General features: G+C 41.6%; 1 protein-coding gene across 1 annotated transcript in view; it reads right to left on the bottom strand.

Moving 5' to 3' along the window:
* Positions 1–9799: 9799 nt before the first annotated feature.
* Positions 9800–25107, bottom strand: part of LOC135713726 (flotillin-1) — a 33746-nt gene continuing 18438 nt past the window's right edge. Inside the window, exons 4-7 of the mRNA XM_065236946.1 lie at positions 17872–18342; positions 17666–17809; positions 17433–17597; positions 9800–11263 (exon numbers count right to left, since the gene is read on the bottom strand). Coding sequence (XP_065093018.1) covers positions 11246–11263; positions 17433–17597; positions 17666–17809; positions 17872–18342 — 798 coding nt within the window. The 3' untranslated portion in view covers positions 9800–11245. The remainder of the gene's footprint in view (positions 11264–17432; positions 17598–17665; positions 17810–17871; positions 18343–25107) is intronic.

Genomic DNA, 25107 nt, shown 5'->3' with positions numbered 1-25107 from the left:
AATGAGGACGACCCAAATTTGAGTTAAGTTTAATCATAAATCACAAATTGCAGGAAGCGATGAGTAAATTTGTCCAGGAAAAAATCCCGAATATCAGAAAAGTAAAGATTGAATTCACTCAGTCTATTGGTACTATTCCTAGACTGAGTAAAGTTTTCGTAAATTTTCCTCGTTTTCCGGCAGATTTTTTAGGTTTTCCAAAGGAAAAGATGAGGCAAATTTACCTGCACTTTTGGCGATTATGAGTGAACTAAACTTAAATTTGGGTCGTTCTCATTGGCCGTGCAGTGCGAGAACGCTTGTGTTTTCATTTAACCCCTTCGAAACCTGATGAATTGAATTGAACTTGAATTATATTCAAAACGAGAATTTAGAGACAGGCTTGCAATTGCTCATTACAGCTAAAATGCTATTTTTCGTTATTATGAAACAATGGGATACTATAATGATAATTATTATTTGTAAGATGCAAGAAGAGGTGGTAAAGATTGTATATGACACATAAAATTTGTCAATTTTGCTTTCAGAAGGTCACAACTAGCGATTAGCTGTAATGATGAGCAACGCGAAATTTTGTTTATGTACAGTGAAAGTTGTAGAAGTTATAGGATATTTTCTCAAATATTTTCCCTAGACGACAGGTTTTTTAGGAAGTAATGTAAAAGATCCCTAGGTAGACGATTATTTCAGTTAAGTCATCAGGATATTTTTTCAAAAGAGTGATCAAGTAGTATTCTGAAGATCTCCAATTGTTCATAAATTCAGACTGCTGGTTGATTAGGAAGTATTCAAAGGATCTCCAACTGAACGAAAATTTCCTTAAAGTCCGCTGGATAATTATTCTGAAAATGAAGAGTCCACAAATGACCGTCTTGATGGCTGATATGCCCTGCCACTTCAGGTGTTCTCGGACACTGTTCCGATATCGCTCATGAAATCAGAGCTCCATGCTTGCTGCACTAAAGTCTGGAACGCGCAAAAATTGGTCAATTTCAAATTGGTGTATTTCTGTTAAAAATGCATAAACAAATCTTGAAATGCTGCATTTGGAAGTTAAGTGTATATACAATGGTTGCTATGATGAGTTTTCACCGTTTGCTCTCCAGTTTTCAAAATGACATCCAAGCAAGAGAAGCAGCGTGTCAAAATTTTGAATCCGACGTTCTCACACGCCAAGTTGGCAAAATTGCTGGATGTGGCGACAAACGTGACGTGACAAACGTTTCAAAGGTGTTCGGGGAGCGTCTGTGGACCGCCAGGAAGCCTGGGGCCACATTGCGCATCTCGAAACGAAACACTTTTTGTACGAATGCTTGTATGAAAAACTGTTTCGTTTCGAAATGTGGCCCCTGGAAGCGGCGGCAATCGTAATCCAGCCGTGGCAGCGACGACGAAGAAGGTGCCGGTGAAATATGAGTGGAATCCTAAACTCTCCATCCGGGACGTCGCTGGCAAGCTCAATGTCTCCCATACTACTGTGCAGCCGGCCAAGAAACGAGCCGGGTTGTCGACGTTTAAAAAGGCGAAGGTAGCGAACCGAGATTACAAACAAAACACGTCGACAAAGTAGCGGTGGTCCCGAAAGCTGTATACGAATCTGCTCACAAAGTTCGACTGAGACTGGACGACGAAACTTATGTGAAGGCGGATTTCAAGCAGCTTCCGGGACAGGAGTTTTATACCGTATCAGGAAAAGGGAAGGTGGCTGAAATTTTCAAAACCATCAAACTATCGAAGTTCCCGAAAAAAAATATCTCGTCTGGCAGGCCATATGCACGTGTGGTCTAAAAAGCGGCATTTTCATTACTATGGGAACCATCAATCAAGAGATCTACGTCCAGGAGTGCTTGGAAAAGCGGCTGTTACCATTCCTAAAGCAACATAATAGACCTGTGCTGTTCTGGCCGGACTTGGCGAGCTGCCACTATGGAAAAAAGGCAATCGAGTGGTACGATGCGAACAACGTGGTTGTGGTACCCAAAGACCCAGAACTATGCCCTATCGAACGGTATTGGACCTTGGTCAAACGGAATCTAAAGAAAACTAATAAATCCATGGAAAACGAGCAGAAGTTTAAATCTAACTGGCGTTCGGCGGCGAATAAGGTCGATGGGACCACTGTGCAAAATTTAATGGAAGAGGTTAAGCGGAAGGCACGGCAGTTCGGATTTGGCAAACCCAAAAGAATAAACGAACATTTTTTCCTTTAAATATATGAATTGAACTGCCAAAAGAAAAATAAGAAGATTTTTGTGATATGAATTTTGACTGAAAGAAACGATTTTTTGTCGACCAATTTTTGCGCGTTCCAGTCTTTACTGTGCAGCCTGCACATGTTCGTTATTGATAATTGAAATGATTTCCCTTGAAGATGATCTTTAGCTCGAGTGAGTGTCGAAAGCTGTTTTTCCAACATCGCCGTGTATCGTTTCGTAGTTGAATAAAAGTCAGAAATCTGTAACAACAGCAAACGTGAAGTTTCAGTTCGTTTGTTGTATGTTTTGAAGGAGTTGATTTTTGTAAAATTTCGAGGTTATAGTAAGATTATTCAGAAATAAGGTTTCCACAGCGATTCACCTTAAATTATAAATCCTAATGACGACTCTCAGATATTCTCCCAAAATGGTAGTTTTGCAAGGAAAGTATTCAAAGGATCTCCAGCTTATTGAAGATTTTAGTAAATTCCTGTAGATATTTTTTCAAGAAAGTATTTAAATTATTCATAACAATCATAATCTTCACCTACAAAGAAATTCAAAAAGTCTTTGCAAGTCTTCTTCAGTTTCAACATGTATTTAACAATCTTCACAAAATATGAAATCGCAATTTGAGCTGATCGAAAGCTGAATAAGCATTTTTTAGCTGAAGAAACAATGTTTTGCCTGAATAAGCTCTTCTTCAGCTTTCAATGTTTGTTGGTGTACGAACCGAAACGAAAGGTCGAGACGAACCTGGACTAAAAATTGAAACCCGAGAACACGTTTTTCGAAACGCGGAATTTTCCTATCGGTTGTAACAAATAAAATGTGCAGACGTGCAGATGTGTGTTTATATTTCGACTGTTCGAATACAAGTGTTCTGTTTGTTTTCTCTTCGCTTTGCGCTGGCAGATTTTTGGCGCCAGCAAGGTTAGTTGGTATTGTAGGTACGCAGATTGCTCGGGAGATAGGGATGTCGTCACAAAATTCTCAAACATCCTTCCCGCCTTGAGGTCACCTCAATCCGGAAGTGGACACAGTTTCTGCACTGGGCGCTGGTATTGCGATTTGCCTCGACGCAACGTGACAGTGCGAACTAAGCCATGCTTGTCGGGATGAATTGCGGATACCCGGGCCAATTCCCAAGCGGACGGCGGAGTGTTGTCATTTTTGACCAAGACGAGCTGGTCCAGCTTGATGTTGTCTCGAGTGTTTTTCCACTTTCCTCGTGGCTGCAGAGTTGAGATGTACTCATCACGCCAACGGTTCCAAAAATCGACGGTATATCTTTGAACTTTCTGCCAATGGTCCAACTGGTTCACCTTGAGGTGCGTGTCATCAGGTTCGGGCAGTAAATTTAGCGGTTGCCCAACCAAGAAGTGCCCCGGAGTGAGGGCTTCGAGACTGTCCGGCGAAGTGGAGATCGGACAGAGAGGTCTCGAGTTGAGACACGCTTCTTTTTGGCAGAGTACAGTTGATAGTTCCTCAAATGTCAGCTTCTTGTTTCCAACGACCGGTTGCAGCAACTTTTTCGCGCTTTTGACGGCCGCTTCCCAAATGCCACCTTGATGTGGACTGGATGGCGGAATGAACCTCCAACGAATGCCAAGATTGCTGAAGAACGGTTCGGTGTTCTTGCTGTGAGCTTCAGTTACTTCATAGATTTCCTTCAAGTATCGGTCGGCACCAACCAGGTTTGTTCCGTTGTCCGACCAGATTTCATTGCAGTATCCTCGGCGAGCAATCATCCGCTTGAATGCTGCCAAGAAAGTATCCGTAGACAGGTCACCTGCGACTTCCAAGTGAACTGCCTTGCTCGAGAGGCACACAAAAACGACGATATATCCCTTCGAGCAACGTTCACCACGAGTTTTGCTACATCGTACCAGTATCGGGCCGGCATAATCGACTCCAATATGGTTAAACGGTTGACATGCTGTTACGCGCGCCGCTGGTAGATTTCCCATCAATTGCTGCGACATCTTCGCTTTCTGTCGGCAGCACTTGACGCAATTCCGGATCACTTGCTTGATGACATGTTGGCAGCCTTGGATCCAGTAGGTCTGATTGATTGTTGCTGTCAAGAGTGTCGAGCCCGCGTGACAGTTCCGTAGATGCATCTCTTCCACCAGCAATCTCGTAAGACGATGGTTCTTCGGGAGAATAACTGGGTGCTTGACTTCGAAAGGAAACGATGATTGCTGCAGGCGTCCACCGACTCTGATCGTGCCGGTACCATTAAGGAATGGGTACAAGCCGCAGATCTTGGATTTTGGATGGACTTCGCTCCCCTTTGCCAACGATTTGCCTTCTTCTTCGTAGTGTTCGTGCTGGGCCAGTCTGACGAGCTGCAACCTGGCCTCCTGCAACTCGGATGGCAGAATAGGACCAGAACGTTTATCGTAGCGTGTTAATGCCTTCAATCCCAGGTTGTAGATAAACCGCTTCACGCATGCCAACTGTCGGCAGGCTGCACCGAAGCTCGATCGACTATTGAGGATTTGCTTCTCGATTTCGTACGTCGTTACTGGAACGCTAACAGAAATGTTTAGGAATTGGAATCGCTTACGTACCTCCATTGTAGCTTCATCGTGTTCTTCGGACAAGACACTTCGTTTCCAGGTTGCGGAATCCTCCGCTAGCCACTTCGGTCCTGTCCACCACAGAGGATGATCGACTAGGTCTGTAAGAGATATCCCACGGGAAGCACAATCCGCCGGATTTTCAGTCGATGCAACATGATCCCAATGCTTACGTGGAAGAATCTCAAGTATCGAAGATGTTCTATTAGCCACGTAAGTGTTCCATTTACGCGGATGTCCTGACAGCCATTGCAGGACTATGGTCGAATCCGTCCAGGCAAACCGGTCTACCTGGAAGCGTTTGAGAGGTTCAGCAACTTGTTTCAGCAGCTTTGCAAGTAATTCAGCTGCGTTGAGCTCGAGATGTGGTAGAGACACCTGACGTACAGGAGCGACCTTGGTTTACGCTGCAAGTAGACTAACGTGAACCTCACCGTTGCGATCAACGGACCTGAGATACACGACCGCTGAGTACGCCTCCTCAGAAGCGTCAGAAAAGCCATGTAATTCGATGTGGTTGTCGTAATTCGCTGCCCATCTTCGAATCCTGATCTTCTCCAGGTGGTGTAGGTTTGCCTTCAAATCGACCCACATTTCTTCAACGACAGGAGGTAATGGATCGTGCCAGTTTAGGTCGTACAACCAGCAATGTTGAAATAGAATTTTAGCTCGAACGATGACCGGCGCAAACCACCCGAATGGATCGAACAGCCTGGCGGAATCCGACAATAGCTGGTGCTTCGTATTGGGACCATCAATCTGCAGATTTACCTTGAGTGTGAAGACGTCTATGTCCGGAATCCAATGAATTCCCAGGGCTTTCACCGAATTGCGTTCATCCGGAAACTGTATCTGTACTGCGGTAATGCTGACTACAGGTAGCGACTTCAGAACCGTCGCCGAATTGGAACTCCATTTCCGTAATGTAAATCCAGCACTCTCTATGACCTCGTTGATCTCCTTGATCAAACGAATGGCTTCTTCTTCCGATTTTGCTCCCGATGTAAGATCGTCGACGTATGTATTCTTCATGATCCGTTCAGCTGCTTCAGGATACTTCCCTTTGTATTCTTCCGCTGCCGTCTTGAGCGCCGCCATGGCCAGAAATCCAGAGTTCTTGAGTCCATATGTCACCGTGCGAAGCCGGAAGTGTTGTATCGGCTTGTCCGGCGAACTTCTCCATACCACACCTAGGTAGTCTCGATCGTCAGGGTGCGTAAGTACTTGACGGTACATTTTTACTGCGCCCGCCGTAAATACCACCTCGAAGAACCTGAACTCCATCATGATATCGAATATCTCAGTGTTAATGTTCGGGGCGTCCAGTAACAAATCATTCAGTGAGACTCCAGAAGTCGTGGCACATGATGCATCGAACACAACTCGGAGTTTGGTCGTGGTGCTATCTTCCTTTACGACCCTATGATGCGGCAAATAATATGACTTCGTGCAATTAACCAGAATCTCTGTTTCCGGAATCAGCTCTATATGGCCCAAATCCTGATACTCTTGCATGAATGCAACGTATCTTTCCTTGAAGCTGCTGTCGGTCTCAAACTTCCGTTCCATTGCGCGTAGCCTACGGACTGCTGCGGTCAGCGAATCTCCAAGTTGCTGCTTTGAATCGTTCATTGGCAATCGAACGATAAAGCGTCCATCTTTCGAGCGAGTGTGCGTCGAGTTAAAATCATCAACGACCCTTTGCTCCTCTTCTGTCCATTGCTTAGCTTGACGAAGCTCCTGATCTTCCCAGAACAATCGCAGGGTGCGATCGATGTCGACATCTTGGTGAAGATTGATTGCCGAGTGTTGTGTGTGCATACACCATTGCTTCGAGATCCTTCCTGCAACCATCCACCTGAAGATAGAACGTTGTGCTACAGGGATACCGTTTGGATCCTTGACCTGGCCGGCTTGCAGTACGGACAGGAAGACATCCGATCCCAGTATGACCTCAACCGAGCTTGGTTGATTGAAGTGGGGATCCGCCAGTTGCAGACCCTTCAAGTATGGCATGCTTGCCACGTCGAAACGCTGGCATGGCAGGGTTGCCGTGAGCCTTCCAAGAACAAAAGCTTGAATGGTGAGTTTAGTTTCCTCGTTGAAACGCGATGAAATCACCAGCGTGACAATGCCGGCAGTGGTACCGACGACTTCACCGCTGACACCAGTGATCTCCAAAGAAGCGTTGCTACGCCTCTACCCAAGGCGCTTGGCACACGCTGTCGTGATGAGAGATGCCTGGGAACCACAATCAATTAGCATTCTTACGTCGTGTAGCTTCCCATCACCTCCTCGAAGTTTTGCCACCACTGTTGGTAGCAGTGCGAATGCAAACGGTCCGTGGTTTTCGGCCACCGTCTGCGCTACGTTGGTAGAGATCGATGCGACCTCCAATTCCGGTTCCGGTTGCGAACTTCCTTGACCATCTTCCTGCTTTTCATTCGGTTTCTTGACTTCCCGCTGGCATAGCATTGTATGGTGCCGTTGGTTGCACTGTGAAGTGCGACATACCGACTTCGACTGACACCGCTTCGCTGTGTGGGATGGACGCAGGCAATTGAAGCACAGTTTCGACTTAAGTGCCAATTCCCTACGCGCCGCCACATCCATGGCCTTGAATTGTTCGCAGTGGTAAGTTGGGTGATCCATGCTGCACTTCGCACACGACACATGTGCATCACCAGCATGAAAGGCTTGAAACTTCTTCTCGGCTCCAGTTGCCTTCGAAATCTCCTTCTTCGCAGGTTCTCCCAGCTTCCTATAAAACGCCGAACAAGTTTCCAGAGCATCGCAGCATTTTTGCAGGAACTCGATGAAATCTGCAAACTTCGGATTTTCTTCGTCAATGATTTTCTGCGCCCACAGTGAGCGCGTCTCTCGGTCCACCTTCTCAAGCAACAGATGAATGAGCCAAGGATCCCGTGTTTCGTACTCGTTGCCAAGAGCTTTTAGCTGTCGGATGGTATCATCAGAAGTAGCCACCAGTTTCTTCAATCCGCTTGCGTTGGTGGCTGATGGCTGATCAACGAACTCACGAACGAGGGCAAACACCGTGTATTTTTTCTTATCGTAGTGCGTCACGAGTGTTTCCCACGCTTCGTTGTAGTTTGCGTCGCTGATTGGGAAGGAATTCATCATCCGCTTTGCTTCACCGTCCAAATAGGAAAACAAATACTGCATCTTGACGGAAGCTTTCAGATCCTGCCTGTTGTGGATCGTGCTGACAAACAAATCCTTAAACGAATTCCACGCCGTTCGCTCTCTTAGGAAAATGGGAATGTTTAGTTGCGGTAGTTTCACATTCACTTGGGGTTCCTGATTCCACACCTGACCGCCCGCTGCCGGCTGCTGCGGTGGCTGGTTTTGTCGATCCAGCATTGCCTGCTGCGTTTCCAAAAGTGCCTTGATTGCATCCCGCAGATAACTAGGCGACTCATTCCTTTCACTTTGCTGGGACATCTGGTCTTCATTTTCCCCCAGGTAACCCGTATACAGGTCTTTTACTTGAAAATAGACCTCATCAAATTGGAGCCGGTGGTTGAACACCGATGCGACATCCTCCAGATTCGCAATGTTCTCCTCAATCGTCGTTTGAACGGCTTCGAAATTTGCTGCAAGTTCGGTGAGCTTCTCCCGGCGTTCATGCACTTCCCCGTATGATGGGTTCCGGGTGTGAAGCGATTGCGCGACGGACAGCTCCCACTTTATTTTCGCGGACATAACCTCTCGCTTCGACAGAAACTTTTGCATATCCGGCGGATCCATTCTCCGGTTCGAAGGACCAAAAAACTATGTACGAACCGAAACGAAAGGTTGAGACGAACCTGGACTAAAAATTGAAACCCGAGAACACGTTTTTCGGAACGGCGGAATTTTTCTATCGGTTGTAACAAATAAAATGTGCAGACAAACTTGTCTTAACGTGTTTATATTTCGACTGTTCGAATACAAGTGTTCTGTTTGTTTTCTCTTCGCTTTGCGCTGGCAGATTTTTGGCGCCAGCAAGGTTAGTTGGTATTGTAGGTACGCAGATTGCTCGGGAGGTAGGGATGTCGTCACAAAATTCTCAAACAGTTGGGATATTTTCAAAATGCCTGCGATAACAAATGCCTTCACAGAATTTTAAATGTCTTCAAATTGAAGACATATCTTCAAATCTGGCCTCCCTGCTCGAATCTCCGCTTGGGGTATTCTTTTTTTTAATAATGCTTATTGAATTGATTGCAGCCAGTCTCCCAAGGAAATTCTTTCAAATCCTATCGAAAACCATCGACACATCTCCGTTTAATGTTTCCCGAAGAGATTCTGAATTTTTTTGCTGTATTTAATATAGAGACGAAAAAGAAGACGTATTCCATGCCTCTGTTTTTTTGGATTCTGGTTTCATACGAGCAAACATCTACCTACCCAACAATACGGCGTTGTGTTCTCCTGTATGTTTGTTTGTATGGTAAGTTTGTTTGTTAATTTTATGCTTATAACATGTATAAAGTTGTTTAATCTTTCGTTAATATATACGCATTTTTTTTACTATTCGTAGTATGTGTTTGAGAAAGAATAACTTTCCGAATGACTCTCTGTGTCTGTAAGAAATTGTTCTCTTAGGCAATCTTGTTTTGTTTGCGCTGTATGCGAAAGGGATTGTAAGAAATGAGTGTGGTTGTTTGGAAAAAGTTAGTGCTCGGTTTGTAGGAGAGAGTGAGAGTTGTATGAGTGCGAAAAAGAAGTTGGTAGAAAGGGAAAGGTGATACAAGTTTAGTATAGTTTGGTCAAGAAAAATGGCGCTTGAAAAGAGGTCGAAATCGATTTCGAAAGTGAAATGTTATGCGGTTCTTTATTTGAACGTTTCGTATCCGATGATGAAACAAACACAAAGAGATTATACTCGCATTCTCTAGAATTGCCGTTTTTGCTAAACATAATAATTATGTATGCACTGGATTTCCGCTATGTTTAGCTTGGGAAAAATTAAATGCTCTTCATGCAATTTGCTTTCTTATACATTTGTTTCTGGTATTTTTGTGTTCTTTTACAATGCAATCCATCGTTCGAGAAATTTCAATACAAAATATATGTTTTTTTTTCTGTTTTCCTTTGCGTTTATCGATAAATATTCTTTTGCAAGTTTTGCTTCTCTTTCCTTTGCTCTCTATATATAACGAGCGCGCTACGTTTAGCTAGTGTAATTGCAGTAGTTGTTTTCAGGTTTTCGAATTTTTTTAATTTTTGCTTGCAGCACTTGGCGTTGCTATTAGTTATATACCGAAACGAATGAATCCCAATAAGGTCACGACATTACGAAAAAGGTTTTTTTTTTGTTTGTTATGTTTTCACTACACCTACCGAGAAAATGGGTTATCATTGTTACGCTAGTTTGTGTTCCTTCATCATGTGTTATTTAACGTTGTTCGAAAGCAGTTACGGGCAACCGTTATGCAACTGTTGCAAGTTGCACAATAGATGCACAGTAGCTAGTTTCGTAGTAGATTTTTATTAAATATATTTGGTTTAATATCATGTGTTGTTTTTGGTTAGAGGAGTAGATTTCAAATAATCATTTATAATAGGCCAAACGAATGGATGAACACGAGTTCGAGTTATATTAACGCTGAAGAGGAAATTAGCTGCCAGGAGAGATTAAATTCTTCGTTCGATTTGGTTAACGTGAAATTCTACTTCGAGAGTTTGGACTTTCGATTTTGGTTCCATCTACGACTTTTCCTACGGATGTTTTCCCTCCCTTAGAAAGAACCCTGCCGTAAACAATTCGGGACTGAGAGTATTGTGGTATAAGTGGTAACGTTTCGATTGATTTTCCGATTCATCTCCAGGGTCGAGTCAGCTTCAAACGCACTCACACTCGAATTAGAAAAAGTGAATCTTTTGCAGTTATGTGCTGAATATTTGCCGAGTTGTGCTTCTTTTGTGGTAGAAAATTGGAATTATTGATGCAGTGGCAGTGATGTAATACGATTAGAGGAAATTGGGATCATCTCGTTGTTTGTATATCAAAGCTTTTAAAATTTGTTTCGATATTTCGACGCTGACTCGGCTGGATCAGAAGTTGAACTTGATGTTTGATAAAGTATAAAACTAAGAATAATGTTTAGAAATAATATATGGCCAATGCTTCTGCCGGAAGCTTATAAAATATCAATAAACCATCCCAAAATATACAAGTAAGTAAACACTAAACATATACAAAAAAACATAACAAACGGAGGAAAACAAAACTTACCGAGAAAGTAACAAAATCCGTAAAGCTTGAGGGGGGAAACGACGGCATTCGTGGACTGAAATGCCGTCACGTTGTTGCTCGTTTACGTTCTCTGTGAAACTTACTTCGCTTGTCGATCGTCGCCGACGTCGCTGCCGCCGCCGCCGAAATAGTAGTGCTCGATGGTTCGAAGCTCGGACGACTTGGTAGACAGCCGACATGCGATCGCCAACCTATCTGGGGCTCTAACCAGCGTGCACCGACTGGAGGAGTTCGGTGACGATTTTGAGGTTATTTATTTAGAGACAGAGAGCAGAGAGCGTAGCCGGACGCGTACATGAAACGAAAGAAAGGAAACAAAAATTAGGACACTGGATATGGCATGAGAGATGAATGAGAATGATCATCGAGTGGAACGTGTTTGTGATTCAATTAGGACAAGACGACTGTCAAAGCGAATAGAGCGACTTGATCCACAGTAGCTTAAAAGGTATCTGAAGAAGACCATTGTTCAATAACCTCAAAAGGACATTTTTCATTTCAAAGGGGACGTGTGTCATGCCAATAAATGAACCCTTAGTTCTTAAAAGGGGATCGTCATTATTCTCAATTAGAATCTCCAGTATCCCAAAGAAAGTTAACATATCTGAAATGTAATCTCGAGTACTCCAGAAGGAATAAATGTCCTTCCAAGTGTGTATTCATTACCTGAAAGACCATTTACAGCATCTCACAGGGGTGGCCTACCCTAAGGGGCTTATCCAGAAATTTTGCAAAAATAATGTTTCCCGATTCCCGAAAATCTGATTTGGCTTCCCGGGAAAGAGCTCATTTATTTTACAAAAAGGTCTGCTGTATATTATGTTAACTAAAAATATACCACGCCTTATGGCAGTGGTTCTCAAACTTACGTTGACTGCGATCCACTTTGAAGAAATTCATAATCTCACGACCCATTTTTTTTTTTTTTTTTTTTTTTTTTTTTTTTTTTTTTTTTTTTTTTTTTTTTAACTCTTTATTTGTTCCAAATTCAAAATAAATTACATTTCCTTTTAACCTAGGTGCTCCAGTTACTGCAGTAACGTACCAGCCTTAATTGTTATGATATATATCTAAGTGTTTTTACATTGTTCATGTCTTGGCAATTCAGTATTTTAAACAGGTTTTTTAACCTGCATGTCAGTATAACAATTGATCTCACGACCCATCAATATTGTTATAAATCGATGGTTCTAGAATCGCCAAAATTACTTTTAAAACGCCAAAAATTACCAATAATCAATAAGTTAGTCCTAAAACTTTAAAAGATTATGAATGCCAAAAAGAAATCGATCCACCATAATGACTCTAAAAACGCCAAGAATGTCTTGAAAAAGCTAAAAATAGCATTGAATCGCCCTAGAAAGCCTCAATAATCATCGTCTGACAGTGTTGGGGTTGTGAGTAGTCGCGGGTAGTCGACGGCTAACTTAGCACCAGACAAAAAAAATCAAACGAATTTGGATTACGAGAAATGAAGTCAAATTTTACTTGGAAAATTGCAATCAAATTTTACTTGGAAAACCGCAAATGAAATTGGATTTCGAGAACCGAAGTCACATTTTACTTGGAATATTGCAATCAATTTTTACTTTGAAAACGCAAATGGATTTGGATTTTGAGAAGCGAAATCAAATTTTACTTGGAAAAACGCAAATGGATTTGGATTTCGAGAAGCGAAGTCACAATTTACTTGGGAAATTGCAGTCAAATTTTACTTGAAAAAACGGAAACAAATTTGGATTTCGAGAAGCGAAGTCAAATTTTACTTGAAAAATTGCAATCAAATTTGACTTGAAAACACGCAAACAAATTTGGATTATGAGAAGCGAAGTCAAATTTTCTTGGAAAAGCGCAAATTGATTTCAATTTCGAGAAGCGAAGTCAAATTTTACTTGGAAAAGCGTAAATGGATCTGGATTTCGAGAAGCGAATTCAAATTTTACTTGGAATACACTGGAGTCGCTTTTTACACGGGTGATACGTCCCGCGTAAAAAAAAAACCGCGTAAAAAAACCGCGTAAAAAAAACCGCGTAAATTCCGGAATCCGCGTAAATTCCGAAATCCGCGTAAAAAAAGACCGTGTAAAAAAAACCGCGTAAAAAGCGACTCTAGTGTATAACGATATAGGGTAAATGTTGGCTTCGGCACCCATTGACTATTTTCGGCAACCAAAATTTAAACGTTAATTTCACTATGTTTTCCCATCAACGCACTTCCCTGAATGTGTCCAAACGATTGTTTAGCCTTTCAGTTTCAATCTGATTATATTTGAACGATCGAGCAATCCAGTAATGCTACATTTTTCTTCAAATAAAGCATACGCACTACAAAATGGGGTTGATTTCGAGTTGCCGATAATAGAACAGCTGGTTAACACGCAGTTCTAATGGGAAGGTTGCCGAAGAAAAAGAGGCTGCCGACAATAGTCACACTCACCTGAGAAGTTTGGAGCGTTGTAAAAACGCTTTCAAAACGTTTTGAAAAATTCTGTCGATTGGAATGGATAGAGAAGCAAGCAGCAGATGAATGTAAACAAACAGACACATCATATATGTGCGTGACGCTGAGAAAATGCTAGTAGAAGTGCAGACGCTGCTTAGATTGACGAGAATACGTAAATTCCCCTACCGCGTCAATTCAGAAATCCGCGTAAAAAAAACCAAAATCCGCGTAAAAAAAAACCGCGTAAATTCCGGAATCCGCGTAAAAAAAAACGCGTAAATTCCGAAATCCGCGTAAAAACACCGCGTAAAAAGCGACTCCAGTGTATTTCAATCAATTTTTACTTTTAAAACGCAAATGGATTTGGATTGCGAGAAGCGAAGTCAAATTTTACTTGGAAAAGTGCAAATGAATTTGGATTACGAGAAGCGAAGTCACATTTTACTTGGGAAATTGCAATCAAATTTGACTTGACAAAACGGAAACAAATTTGGATTACGAGAAGTGAAGTAAAATTTTACTTCGAAAACTGCTATCGAATTTGAATTGCGAGAAGCAAAGTCGAATTTGTCTTGGAAAAGCGCAAATGGATTTGGATTTCGAGAAGCGAAGTCAAATTTTACTTGGAAAATTGCAATCAAATTTTACTTGAAAACACGCAAACAAATTTGGATTACGAGAAGCGAAGTCTAATTTGTCTTGGAAAAGCGCAAATGGATTTGGATTTCGAGAAACGAAGTCACATTTTACTTGGAATATTGCAATCAATTTTTACTTGGAAAACGCAAATGGATTTGGATTTTGAGAAGCGAAGTCAAATTTTACTTGGAAAAGCGCAAATGGATTTGGATTTCGAGAAGCGAAGTCACATTTTACTTGGAAAATTGCAATCAAATTTGACTTGACAAAACGGAAACAAATTTGGATTACGAGAAGTGAAGTCAAATTTTACTTCGAAAATTGCAATCGAATTAGAATTACGAGAAGCGAAGTCAAATATGTATTGGAAAAGCGCAAATGGATTTGGATTTCGAGAAGCGAAGTCAAATTTAACTTGGAAAATGGTTAAGTTAAGTTTCACTTAGAAAAGCGCAAATGGATTTGGATTTCGAGAAGCGAACTGACATTTTACTTGGAAAATTGCAATCAAATTTGAATTACGAGAAGCGAAGTCAAATTTGTCTTGGAAAAGCGTAAATGGATTTGGATTTTGAGAAGCGAAGTCAAATTTATCTTGGAAAAGCGTAAATGGATTTGGATTTTGAGAAGCGAAGTTAAATTTTACTTGGAAAATTTCAATCAAATTATTAATTCTAAATTTAAGCATTTACACATAGGGGTAAATTTCAACTCAGGTTTGATTCCATATAAAAAATGAATGAATTTCTTCGAACCACTTATGGGCAGCTCTTGACCCACCAGTAGATCGCAACCCATGGATTGAGAAACACTGCCTTATGGGAACACCGTTTCCGGCAAATTGGCATTAGATTCACAAGGGAAGTCGATAGCAACTTCCGGCGAAAGTCGAAAAAGGATTACGATGAAAGTTGGAAGAAACTCTGCGGTAAGTTGGATGAAAGTGCCAAGACAAGTCTGAAGTCAGAAAAAAATCTTGAGAAGTCTAGAAAAAAATCTTCTGGAACAATTTGAAAAAAAAAATAGTCAACGAAACTCCCAGAGCAAGCCAGACAGCCGGTAGAATGTTTCAGCAGAAGTCGGAAAAATCTGCTGAGAGAAGCCAAGAGGTCAGAAAATATTTCATTGAAATTCGGGCATTTCAAGGAGAAACCAGAAGGATCTCGAATAAAACTTCCAGCAAAAGCCGAAAAAAATCTCCGCAGGGAATCAGGAGAAACTTCCAGAAGAAATGGTAGAAAATTTCGGGAGGAATTTATAAGAATCTTTCTTGAAAATTTGTAAGAAACTTCCTGTAAGAAAAAGTTAGAACTTTACGCAAGTAATTCAAATGAAAGTCGGGAACACTTCCGGGAGACGCCAGAATCGATTTTGGAAAATTTAGGATGAAGCTTCTGAAGGAAATCGAAAGAGTATTACAGGGAAAGTTGGCAGCAATTTCTGGGAGGAGGCGAAATAATCTTCCGAGTGAATTCAGAAAAACCATCCAGAGAAAGTCGACAAAATTTTCCAAACAAAGGCAGACAGATTTCTCGAAGTTTGTGGGAATGAAATGGGAGTGTGAGTATCCAACAAATAATTCGAGCTGATTAAAAGCTGAATAAACATTTTTTAGCAGAAGAAACATAATTTCCTTGAACACGAAAAGAGCTAAGGCATTTTTTGAATTTAACTGAATCAAGATAAGACTGTATAGAATCACAGTAGGCATTGGTTGTCAGGATAAGTTCAATTATTTACATCATGGCTTCTCCGGAGCAACCACGTCGCGATTCGATCCTGCACGCTCGAAACGAAAATCCCGGTCTATCTGCTCCTGGCAGTTCCTGGGGGGCAGGAATTGTATACCTCGGTTGACCGGAAGAGTGCCCCAGAAGCATGTAAAATCAAAAAGAATTCGAAGCTCCCCGAAGCCTGGCAAGCAATCTGCAGTTGTGGGTTGAAATGCTCAGGATACTTAAGTGTAAGTAATTCCAAATTAGCGCAAAGAATGTCTAAAAATCCCTTGCGAACTTTCGAACAACGTACAGAGGTCTCTTTCAGTGAAAATTCAGGAAAATAGCTTCTATAAATTGAAAATACCAGGAGAATTTAATAAATTTAAAGGAAAATTCCAAAGTCCACATAGACAAGAAGACTGGCGACTGATACAGTAGCGCTGCGCTCGTCCAAAAGTGGAAGCAACGCATAGATAAAAAAAAATACACAAACCTTTCTTCTGAGGATGAAACCTCTGCTTTACCTTTGACCGGCAGATGACGCGTTTATGGGAAACTCTTCTTGATATGTTGTCTTCGGAAATTCAGAAGATTTTATAGAGCGTGTTCGAAAAACTTTCTATTAAAGTCGATGATCTTCTACTTAGGTCTTGGACCCCTGGGAAAGTTCATAGGAAACCATAAGTCTTGAAACTATTTTTGGACGTTCTAAGGATCTAAGAGAACTAAACTCTTCTAAGAGAAATTCAGAGACTTTCCAGGGAAAGTCTAACCAATTCTATATGACACCTATTACTACGTACTTCTACGAAATGAGAAACCAAATGAATCCAAGCTAAAACAAATCTTCAACGTCATGTGCTACGATCTACCTTCACGTTCTGCTCCGAGTCGTCCCCTCCTCTTCAATGAAGTCTGTAAGCTAAATCTGTAACTCTCGCTGCGCTGTGTTGTCTTGTGACGAGTTGTGTTGTATTAAGAATGTCAGGGTAGCATCATGGTCCCATGTTATCGATGGCGTTTTTACTTGTATAAAACGATAATGAAAAAGGCAGTAGCGGGTTGTTGTCGTTCATAAGTCGCGGGAAGAAAATGGACGGGAAGAATGGGATATCGTTGGTTGTTGGGATCGTCTATTCTATGCACATCCTCCGCGCTTGTTAAACAATCACCTCAGGATGTCATTCTATAAATTCATCCGAAGGAACTTCGTAGATGGCCTGGCGATGGAATGTGAGGGGAATGGTACGGAAACAAGAGAGATTGAAAGAATACAAGTTTCATAGTTAGCAGAACGAAAAGAGGAAGGATTTCTATACACTAACACTACTGATATCAGAGATCAGAGTTTGCTAACGGTTGAACCGACTAGGTTTGGTGATGCCTCATCTATTCTACACAGCTATTGATTTGATCTTGCTTGATTATCTGCTCCACTATCCATCATGTCTTTTCTACTAATATTCCGGTGGTGAGATTTTAATTAGTCTAGATGAAAGTGAAAATGTTGTGCCTAAATGTGCTGATGTATGTGTGATTTCGTATGTGTGTGTGTGTGCGTGTTTAGATGTACTTGTGATTTTGATTTACCCTTGAAATGTCCACGCCAGTGATCGATTTGACCAGATCCGGAATCTTGTTGACGATCTGCAGCACTTCGCCGGTCAGCTTTGCCGCACCGACATCGGCACTTCCGCTAGATACCATCGTAATCTTCTTGGTCTGAGACAGTGGGGCTGCAACCTCGGCGACCACCTGTAGATAAATTCAAACAAATATTAGATGAAATTAATACCCGATTTGCATAGAAACTAGGTACGTACCTTTGGCAATGTTTCCAAGAGCATGTCGACCATAGCAGCTTCGCGATACTCTCGCCAAGCTTCCGCCTTCTTAGCCATCTGCTCGGCTTCGGCTTTCGATTTGGCAGCGATGGCAAATGCTTCGGCTTCTCCGCGGACTTGTATCTGTTGGGAAACAAAACCCTCTCTGTCACAGCCATTTCCGTTTCCAAGTAGGTTCTACTCACCGCTTCCGCTTCGGCTTCCGCCTCCAGGATGACCCTGTTCCGGTTGGCTTCGGCCAGCTTTTCCAGTTTGAACTTCTCCGCCTCAGCCGGGCGCCGGATGGTGGCTTCCAGTTCGCGTTCGCGACGAGCCATTTCCTGCACCTGAACGGCAATTTCCTGCGTACGTTCGATGACCTTGATTTGCATCTGTTCCTCCTTGATGCGCTGTTTGGTTTTCGCGGCCTGCAGCTCGTATGCCATCTCGGCTTCGGCCTTCTTCGTCTGCACCTCGACGTCGTACACTGCCTTCTTCAGCTCAAAGTCACGCTGTGCCTTGGCAATTTCCGTGTCGTTCAGGAAACGGGAAGCCATCCGTTGTTCCTCGGCGATGGCCTCCTTGATCGTGGCGTCACAGCGGGCTTCCGCCTCACCAATACGGGCGTCCCGTTTGACTTCGGCCGTACGAGCCATACCCAAACTTTTGAGATAGCCCTGCGGGAAAAGAAGATGGAAAACACGAAAAATGCACAAAAACGTGACCGGATTCATGGCTCGGCTGTTCGCGGAACCTATAATCAAAGTTCTAGTCGTGGAAACTCGAAAAATCTCGGTGAGGATCACTCTCAAAACGCACTTCAAGTGTTTCAAACTTACGTTTCTGAATTGTTTAAAAAAATTCAAGTCGGTGGTTGCCTTTTTTTTTTTTTTGGTTCATTCATAAATTATTCTCGTTCATTTTTTCAACATTTTCGAATGATCAGTCTATTCAGTCATGTTCATCTAGTTAGATTTGCTTTTTTTTTACTGTTCGAGACTTAAATTCCTACGATCAGTAATTTTATCTATTGCACTATACTGCCCTTTTCAGCATAGTTGTCCCATTAGTGAAAACAGCAAGCTGCTAAAAACGCTGTTGAAGATTTTTTCTCGCTATGGACTCCTATGGACGGGAAAACGTAGTTTTGGTATTTTTCGCGACATTTTCTGACCAAATTAAGAAACTTTCCAATGTCTAACTAATTTTCACCTAATGCCAAATGCTAATAAGACTGTTATGCCACACACTGTTATCCCATGTTGTTAGTTCAGTGCATGCTGTATTACTCCCAGGGTCACTTTCAATCGAAAATCGTCAAGCGACGACGAAGCTGTCAACCATAACTTTCAATTGAAAGGCATTCTATCTTCTCATCGAGCAGATCCTCTTCAACATCAATAGAACCACTTTCAATCACTTTTCATGCGGTTTGTTTTGGCTTAACTCGTGTTCATTTCGTCTTTCATAGAGTTCTCTACCACCGTTAGTATTAGTGAGAAGTCTCACTAATACATGCATTTTACTGGTTGAAAATAAAAAACAAACCGCTGTCAAGTCGAACACTTTGACAGCTGATTTCGTGGTTGAAAATAATAAACAAAGCGAAAGTATAAGTGAGATGTTGCGTCGAGAAGTCTATTGACCACTTTGTCAAGCAGTTTTGGCGTGACTTTCTACCAGCGATTTCACAAAACTGGACCAACTAATTTCTATTTTTTTGTGAAACGCACAAATGTTGGCTATTTTTTTCGAGGTTCTAGATGAAAAAATCTCAAAATAATGTTTCATTTCAAAGTTCGAGTGGTAGTAAACGTCATTTTATCTGCTCGAATGAAGTGGTTTATTTTCAAATGGACTTACTTTCGCATTGAAGCGAAGCGATCCAAATTCGCGCAGTTTTTCTGACTTTCATCATTTTCGGGTGGTGGTTTGGGTATTTTTTGAATTGGGGTGACGTTTAGGGGCCGGAAATCGATGACCGACGCCACTTTGAAATCCAAGATGGCAGCTTCCGATTTCATAAAAAAAGTGGGAAATACTGATGCCAACCCATCAATATGGGTATTTTTGGAATCGGGGTGACGTCTAGAGATTGTAAATATATTTGCGACGCCATTTTGAAATCCAAGATGGTGGCTTCCGGTTTAAGAAAATGTGAGAAATACTCTCAAATACCCATCAATATGGGTATTTCTGGAATCGGGATGACATCTAGAGGCTTAAAATCGATATCCAACGCTATTCTGAAGCCCAAGATGGCGGCTTCCGATTCAAGAAAATGTGAGAAATACTATCAAATACTTCTACTGGTATTTTTTGGAATCGGCTTGTCATCTAAAGGCCGGAAATCGATGTCCGACGGCATTTTGAAGTCCATTATGGCTTCCGATTTAAGAAAAAGTAGGAAATACTGTCAAATACCCATCAAGATAGGTATTTTTGGAATCCGGATGACGTTTAGAGGTCGGAAATCGATGTCCGACGCCATTTTGAAATCCAAGATGGCGGCTTTCGATTTCAGAAAAAAAAGTGGGAAATACTGTAAAATACCCATCATATGGGTATTTTTTGGAATCGGGATGACGTTTAGAGAATGAAATTCGATATCTGAAGCCAGTGTTGGGGAAAACATCAAAAAATCAAATCTCACCAACGCCGAAGATCACGCTTGAGTTTCGTAGACAAAAATCAACAAGCAAACTACTGCGGTTGATTTTACAAACTGTGATATCGCAGCTCGGAATATCAAGCTAACAAAACTCACCAACAGCAAATCTCACCAAACTGTGGTGAGATTGAGTTTAATGATTTTCGCTTTACACCTGAATGCAACCGAAACTTCCAAAACGGCTTGCAGCAGTCCCCTCGCGTCTGCCATCGGTGAAGATTAAAAAGAGATAGCAAACTATGCTTTCTCTTTCTAAAAAAACCAAGTGCAATGGAATCATTTTTGTGTCGAGTCAACTCTCAGCTTGATTTTTGCACATTGTGAATAGTATCGCAATATCAAAGGAGCTTGTTAAATCAATATCAAGCATGATATTTTGTTCCAATATCACGCGTGATATTGCGAGCGCATGAGAGCGGAAAAATATCAATTGATTTCTGATTTTGCCAACACTGTCTGAAGCCATTTTTGAAGTTCTCTAAATTTTGAAAAAGTGGGAAATTCTATCTATCTATTTTTTTTAATCTGGGTAATGTCTAGAAGTCGGGAATCGATATCCTACGCCAGTTGTGCAGGAAGATTTGAGGTCAATTATCCTACGCAGTCGGACGAAGCAGATTCTTCTCGTATCGGACGTCGAGAAGATGTTCCGAAAAATCCTTACGTCACTCAAGGATCAACCACTCCGCTCCGTATGATTTCGCTTTTCTCCGGAAGTTACCGTGTACGAACTGTACATCGTTACGTATGGAGCCAAACCCGCACCATTTCTGGCAACACGAACTCCCCGACAGTTGGCTGCTGACGAAGAAGACCGATTGCCGCTCGCGGCAAGAGCAATTCGTGAGGACGTCTATATGGATGACGTCATCACCGGTACGGACGAGGTGGATGCAGCTATCAGTATCAGAAACCAGTTGCCCGAGATGATGCTGTGGGGTGGTTTCAAGGTCCGAAAGTGGGCTTGTAATGTTTCCGAAGTTCTGGAAGGCGCACCCGAAGAAAACCTGGCTCTTCGAGACCCTAAATAGATTCTGATCAATCCGTCAAAACGATAGGACTAACGTGGATGCCCATTACCGATACCATTCGATTCCAGTTCAATAGAAATTTCACGAAAAACTCCCATTGTTGAACGAAATTCGAGTCGATCGCTCTGTTATCATTCCCAAGGCAGTACTAGTGGAAATCCATTGCTTTTCAGACGCTTCGAATAAGGCGTAAGGTGGTTGCGTCTACATACGAAGTCTAGGATTCCAGTGGAACAATTAAGTTGTTTTTTCCGACCTTTATTACATGAGGAGTTTCTTTAATCTTTTCTGCAAGTTCTGATGTCTTCCTTCAGAAGTTAATTCAAACAATCCCTGGAAACTACTTCCGACTTTCCTGGAAAGGCCGTTCTTGGCCCAAAAGTTTAAATTTTGGCCTTCGAAAATGGCAAAAATTCAATTCGATTTTTTTAAACCTTTGAAACCGATAAGCTTTCAAGCAATTTGGCGACGCTGTCTAGTGCTTACATTATTTTAGTTGGTGAAGAATACACAGAATCGCTCCACCAACACTTTTTGAAATAGCTTAACAAATATCGGTCTGTTCCTTTTGTCTTTAGTTTGAATCTGAGTGGTGCGGATTCACTCAAAATGGTTGCCAAAATGAGTTCAACGATCAAGACCAGCAGAAAGGCTTACGTCTTTTAAACGATATCGTTCGAAAGATAAAGAGTTATGATCAATGTTCAAAACAGTGTTGGGAAAATATCAAAAAGTAATAGGTTGACTCCAAGACACGACCGTAGATTTGACGTAGGATTACGTGCTCGGTACCAATATTCGGCGACTGTGTTAGGGAAACCACATTTTGCTGATCACCATTGCAACAGTTGGACATTTGTGTAATTTTCAATAGTGACCTATTGAAAATTGATAAAGTGTTCATTTAAGTAGATTCGTAGAACAATTTCCAATCGATTGGCTTGTTTAGAATTAAAATCAATCCGCTATTGGCAGAGTTCTTCTTCTTCTTCTTCTTCTTCGCATTTCAAGTTTATTGCTTATGGCATATTAGCTTATTGCGTGCTCTCAACTTAGTGTTCTAGAAACACTTCCACAGTTATTAATTAAGAGCTTTCGATGCCTGCTACCATTTTTGCATTAGTATAATTGTGTGGCAGGTACAATCATTCTCTATGCCCAGGCAAATCGAGAAATTTTCCAATCCGAAAAATTCAGAAATCGGACCGGAAATTGAACCCAGCCACCTCCTGCATGGTCTTGTTTTGTAGCTGCGCCTTAACCGACTGAGCTAAGGGAGGCCCCTGGCAGAGTTATAAGTGGTCGTAACGCGGTCGATTTTAGTTTTTTGAAATTGCACCCCCAATATGTTGCCGAAAGACGTAATCCTACGTCAAAAATAAAATCTCACCAATGCCCAAGATTACGCTTGATTTTCCTACACAAAAATCAACAAGCAAGCAAAAGCGGTGATATCGTAACTACAAATATCGAGCTAACAAAACTCACCAGCTACAATTTCATCCAAACCGTGGTGAGGAGTTTCATGAATTTTACTTAACATCCGAACGCGACCCGAAACTACCGTCACTGCTGGCAGCTATAGGTTCGTGTCTGCCATCGGCAGAAGAATAAAGAGAGATAGCAAACTATACTTTCTCTTTCTAAGAAAACGATATGCAACGGAATCGTTTTTGTGTCGAGTCAACTCTCAGCTTCATTTTTACATGTTGTGAATAGTCTCGCAATATCAAAGCAGCTTGTAAAATCAATATGAAGCATGATATTTTGTTCCAGAGTGGAAAAATATCAATTGATTGATGATTTTACCAAGACTGGTTTTAAATATAATTCTTAAGTTTAATTAAGAAACAATTACACAAGTGTTTTTCATGGGTTAAAGGATCTTACTATTACGAACAAAATTAAAATTTAAATTAACAATACACATTAATGGATGTAAACATTCTCACCTAAGAATGCTTATAAATTGCAATAAATTGATCTGAAGAGGAAGCGATGCAAACATATTCGACTGTTTTTACTCGACAGTCTCGTGACTGGTTCCACTCGTCACAAAATATTGCCGTGATCAAGCAAATGTAATACCCCGTTCACATAACAGCGTTTATCACGTGATATACGCTGTCTTGCTATGAGCACTCATACATCTAGTTTTCACTGGAAATTTTATGTATGAGTGCTCATTGCAAGACAGCCTATGTTACGTGATATAGGCTGTTGTGTGAACGGGGTATAAATAAACAATCCGGAAAAAAGGCGCAAACTAGTGAGTGGTAGTGAGAGGATGTGAACAAAGGCAAAAAAGTTATAATTTTCCAAGAGAAATTACTTGAAATTTTAAAGTAATCATGTTTTGAACCAAGGGGTGGTCACTCTACACACTTATTTTGCGCCAACATTTTTTTCAGTGTGCCGCAGCTGTGCCAGCAGTGACAAGAAGTCATTGAACTTAAAGAGCCTGAATTTATAAAGAGACGACATCTTATCCATTTGACAGGTCTTCTGCTCGATTGGAATGACTTTTCCTATGACTTTGACAGACAATCGATTGTTCCAATTTTGACATGTCGCCTCTTTATAAATTTAGGCTCTTTAATTGAACTGATTTTTGTTTGCTTGTGAATAATGCCTTGTTTGGCAACCCGGTATTTTAACAGCGCTTGTTTTTGTTTTGTTTTTCAATGTTTACAAAAACGACACGGACTCCAGTTGGGACTACACATTGAATGCAGCCGTCTCCAAAGATGCCTGCAACGGACGATCATTCCATCTTCGGCGCAAGGCCGACCCCGCATAATGAACGTCAATCATTAGTCAAACAGCCCTTCTGGGAGCCGGCGGAGGAAATGGATTTGCACCGAATTTTTCACCAACCGAGTATCATCCGTCGGAAAACTGGAAACCAGCACCGACCGGAACACACGTCGGACTGATGAAGGACGCACCGCCAGGCATGGAAAATCATTTGCATTCATTTCGTGCATTCATTTACATTCATTTGCCTCTAACTTTTTTCTTCAACAGCATTCCGCAAAATGATGTATGGAACTTTTGTAGGTTTTGTTATTAGTTACAACTTTTGTTAACAAGTCAAATCCGTATCTCTTATGCATGATGAAGCAGAGCGAACAGAAGCCACCACTGTTTTTCAGTGAATGTATTTTACATTCGCTGAAAAACAGTAATAAGTGCTGCTCGCTCTAGTTCGTGATGCATAAGAGATACAGATTTGAACTGTGAGCAAAAGTTGTAGCTAATAACAAAACCTACAAAAGCTCTATACATCATTTTTCGGAATGCTGTTGATGAAAAAAGTTAGAGGCAAATGAATGTAAATGAATGTATGAAATGAATGCAAATGATTTTCCATGCCTGCGCACCGCTGACCCGAAACGGACCAGCCAAATTCATTCAACCGGCAAAGCAACAGGGCGCAGTGATGATGGTCTACGGACTCGATAACAACAAAGCCAACACCGATAAGCTGAAGTAATGAACAACATTGAGTGAATGGAAATGATGGTAGGAAAATTCAAATTGCATTTTCCAAGCAGAACTACTTGTCAAGTCCACCAACCCCTACACCCTACCGGACAATTCGATCAGCTACAAGGACTACAGCACCTCCAAGAACAATCGCTTCCTTTCGTTGACACAGGCCAGCAAAAATCGCATTCTCCACTTCTTCAATACCCCACCCGTATGCCGTCCGAGGATCTGCTGCTGACTGCATTCAA

Source organism: Ochlerotatus camptorhynchus, unplaced genomic scaffold (genome assembly GCF_037179485.1).
Source record: "Ochlerotatus camptorhynchus isolate MF236.1 unplaced genomic scaffold, CSIRO-AGI_Acam_v1.1 ptg000577l, whole genome shotgun sequence".
NCBI lineage: Eukaryota > Metazoa > Arthropoda > Insecta > Diptera > Culicidae > Ochlerotatus > Ochlerotatus camptorhynchus.
Note: the sequence above shows the minus strand (reverse complement) of the source record. Positions and strands in the feature narration are given on the sequence as shown.